General features: G+C 36.2%; 1 protein-coding gene across 1 annotated transcript; it reads right to left on the bottom strand.

Moving 5' to 3' along the window:
• Nucleotides 1-1,739: 1,739 nt before the first annotated feature.
• Nucleotides 1,740-3,406, bottom strand: LOC133711013 (transcription repressor MYB5-like). The gene is made up of 3 exons (XM_062137172.1): nucleotides 3,164-3,406; nucleotides 2,812-2,941; nucleotides 1,740-2,588 (listed from the first exon to the last, which is right to left on the bottom strand). The coding sequence occupies exons 1-3, from the start codon at nucleotides 3,294-3,296 to the stop codon at nucleotides 2,024-2,026; spliced, it is 828 nt and encodes a 275-aa protein (XP_061993156.1). The 5' UTR covers nucleotides 3,297-3,406; the 3' UTR covers nucleotides 1,740-2,023.
• Nucleotides 3,407-4,146: the final 740 nt, after the last annotated feature.

The following is a 4,146-nucleotide window of genomic DNA, read 5'->3' as shown; positions in this document are numbered from 1 at the left end:
GGAATATAGAATCTTTGGTCTGAACGACTTTGCATGTCCTCTGCTTCAAGATAATTCGATGTAAGAGCTTTCTGTCTAAACCACTTACATCGTTGTCAACGGAAAGAGACGAGGCTAGAGTTTTGATTTTTGAGAACAAGACAAGCTTCATTGATTATTTTATTACATGTTGGGTACCTACTCTCACTTTGTGTTCCACGTTATTATAAGAACAAAAAAAGCTTAGTTATAGATGGCATCCACAACATGTGACATGTGGATGGCATGTGGTTTCACATCGCTTTCTGTCTTTGACATGATCCCAATATTTGTTTTTGGTTTTGTTTTGAGCACATAATTGATAGTCCTAAAAGATTCCCTTGTTACGGTAATGAAGAAAATGTGAGAAAAAGTCTTGTTCCAATCAAGTCAAAAGGTAGCTGATCATTGAAATATTGTATTTATTTAGCAAGTTTGTTGAGTATCGAGCAAGTTGTTACAATGCTAAGTAGGTTGGTTTAGAGAGATAAGATTTCCAGATTCTTCAAATGAAGAACATGCGTCACAAATGTAGAGGTGAAGTTAGAGTATTAGTTACATCATTGAGGCCTATATAAGGAGTTATCGTCATCCTCTGAATTCTTACAGCAACACATTGTACATAAATATCAGTATTAGATTACTGTTGCTCGTCTTCTTCTTCTTGTTTTCTTTAGCTTCTATTTTCGTTATTCTTCATCTTCTATCTTAGTTCTTTGATACCTAAAATTCCAGCATCCCTTACTATTATGAAAGCATATGAAACAATGAATTTGATCAATCCATTTATTGTTATTTGATGAACTTTATAGAATGGTGGTTCTATTCAAACCTCCAAATTTTGTATTTAGACATACTTTAGTTTTTATAAAAATTGAATCACTATTTTACCCTTAAACAAACTTAAAAGAAAAAAAAAATTGAAGAAGACTGATAGATACAATCGTGTTTTCCTCCCTCCCATCTCTTTCTCACATCTCCAGCCAAAACACTAAGAAATCAACCTTCGGCATTCCAATGGTGGGTTTCCAAGACTACCACTGATGGCAATACCCATCTATCATTCGAAGCTCATAAAAAAAAGAGAAAGTATGTACGTAATTATTTGGATTAAATACAAATAGTTAATCACTGCCAAAACCCTATAATAAACCATGATTTGGGATCTAAGCTCCAAAGCATATGGAACCCATAAAGCAAAAAACGTTCTTCTTAATATATAAAATTATATAAAATTTGTAGTCTCGTATAATTAGCATGATGAAAAAAAAGTCAAAACTAAGTTTGACACTTTGGCCAAGATATGAAGCTGCAGTATCACACCAAAATTTATGGGTTCTCTAGATAGGAGAAGAGGGAAGGACGGAAAAGATGGTTGTACATGGTGTCATGGAGCGTCCTCCTGTTTCGGTTTCTCACTCTATTTTTTCCCACACATTTAGGGGTTAAATAGAGATTAATTTTTTTTTAAAAAAAAATTAAAGGAGATCCAAATATCAAATTGAGAGATCTGAATAAACCCATTCAAAGAGATATTATTTAAGTAATTTCAGTTAGGAAAAGCACCATTTGTTGCCGGCCGTCAAGTACAACTCCTTTAGCAGTAAAGCCACCAACAGAATATGTGAAATGATGAAAAACAAAAAACTCATCAAAAAGATGAGTTTTTTAGTAGCCGCAGCCAAACACGCCACGAAGTACGTAGAACTAAACTTTTGAGATGTAGGTCGTTAAATAGGAAATTCTTGTCCGCCGCTACAAGCAAATTGAAGAGACTCAATGTTGACAAATTGTTGAATTAAACAAATTACAATTGAATAATTTCATTGATAGGAAAATTACAGTATGAGTAAAATCAATTAAGTACGTTGCCACATGATATAGAATAGAAGTGACCAATTTTATTAATATAATGCCCTCGCCATGCAAATTAAGAATTAATATATGCGAGAATCAATTTTCGATTGAAAAAATAAATAAAAAATTAGTAGCTCCGGGAAGATAATTAACCATCCCAATTATTTGGCAACTCATGATTAATGGTGCTGCAACCTCCGACTTCAAAATTCATGAACCTATCTGTTTCTTCCCAAAACTTCGAAAATTCAGTTTGGAGGAATTCAGACATGTAGAGTTGGCCTCCATTCAAATCCATTATCGAATCGTTCCAGGTCATAGCGTTATAATTGAGATCATCCCCAGTTGGTTCGATATTATTGTTTGCCCCGCCTCCGGTTCCGACTCCCACTCTGGGACTCAGTATAGTAGTATCGGTACTAGTACCGCCAAGACAACGACGCTGATGATCTTCTTCTACATTAACATTACTGGCAAAACACATCAATCCTCCTCCTCCTCCTCCTCCGCCAAGAACTACATCGCATTTGGTCAAATGTTGATGACCATCGTCCTCAACGGGGAATGGCAAGTTCTCCTTTACCATTTCGTTTCTCGACACTTCTGATTCCTTTTCTTTCTGTTCTGCCAGTTTCTTCCTTAGAGTAGAGTTCCAGTAGTTTTTTATTTCATTGTCTGTTCGGCCCGGAATCCTTCCTGCTATCAATGACCACCTGCAAAACAAATACATATTCTCAATAGTTAATAAGTATTTATTATAGGCCTACTTTGTATTAAGCTCTGAAAATAAGTAAGTAGATTTTCTTTGAATTCTTCAAAAAAAAAAAAAAAAAAAAAACTAATATTGATCAAATTTTCATAATTATTAAGCTTAGATTCGAAATTAGCTCTCCAGGACTTGCATGATAACAGGGTAGAAATTAATTATATTGGGACCTGTTGCCTACGAGTTTGTGCATCCTGATAATAAGGTCTTCTTCATCTTCTGTAATGTTGCCTTTCTTGATACCGGGCCTCAGATAATTCAACCATCTCAGTCTCACACTCTTCCCACATCTCTTCAGACCTGCACACGCAGTTAAGCAGTAATTAAGCAACCAATTAATCCATTTGCCACCGGTGTAATTCTGGCTTGCAATGCATGCTTGCGAATTAAACGTAAGATACAGAGGGTCGTTGTTAATTAACTGAAATAATTGATTAATTTCAGAAAGCATGGCGATTACATTTATTAACTAAGCACACTGCTGTATGTCGAAAGTAAAAATGAAGAAAATTATGAACTTGCCAGTCTCCCTTGCTGTTTTCCCCCAGTTGCCTGGACCGTGCTTTTTGACGTAGTTCTTGAGAACGTGGTCTTCGCGAGCAGACCACATACCTTTCTTCAATCCGTCCTTTTCGAAACCTGAGTTTCTTCCCATTTCTCGACAGATTACTTTCTCTTTCTCACCGTCTCTATGATTTCTCTCTGTCAATCCTACTATCCCTGGAAACAGTCAGGCCCCAAGTATATGGGAGGGTAGGAGCACATTAATTCTCTTATATAGGGGACCGAGTGCTATATACAAGCAGCCATGTGGTATTTTTTTGTTTGTTAAGGGACTAATTAAAGCAGCCAACACGATTCTCTGTCCTCACGTGCATGTTTCCTCGGATTCTTCCTACCATTTCGCAAAAGAGTATCTTTTCTATGAATAATTATTCTATGATCCCAGATTATCACGTAACACTGTCATGTGGTATTCCGAGTCAATAATATCACTCAAATTTAGTGAAGAGCATGCAAGGGATGAAAAAAATAAATAAATTAAGATAATCAATCAGGAATAAGTACATCTTATATGGACCAATAACATCAGCCCGGACCACAATGTGTACTATGGTCTGGTCTGGAACCTATATAATAATTTTTCCTTTTTTGTTTGAGAAAATTATATAAACAGTACCCGAACTTAGGCCCATTCTAAACTTTCATACTCGACTATGCAAAACTACAACTTTGGTACCCGAAATTTGAAGTCCGACCCAACATTCATACACGCCGTGACGATGTTAACTAACAATCCACATGCTAAATTTGGATGGGTATTTGGGTCATTTCGTTACCCAGACCTTATCTTTTGCAGATCCCTTCTTCTTCTTCTTCTTCCTTTATCTTTTACAGATCCCCTTTTCTCTTTTCATTCCCTTTCTTTCTCTTCTATTCTTCTTTTCCTACTGTACTTTACTCTCACGACCCAAGGCCAAGGCCAACGACGGCGTCGTTTCCAT

This window comes from Rosa rugosa, chromosome 5 (genome assembly GCF_958449725.1).
Source record: "Rosa rugosa chromosome 5, drRosRugo1.1, whole genome shotgun sequence".
Taxonomy (NCBI): domain Eukaryota; kingdom Viridiplantae; phylum Streptophyta; class Magnoliopsida; order Rosales; family Rosaceae; genus Rosa; species Rosa rugosa.
Note: the sequence above shows the minus strand (reverse complement) of the source record. Positions and strands in the feature narration are given on the sequence as shown.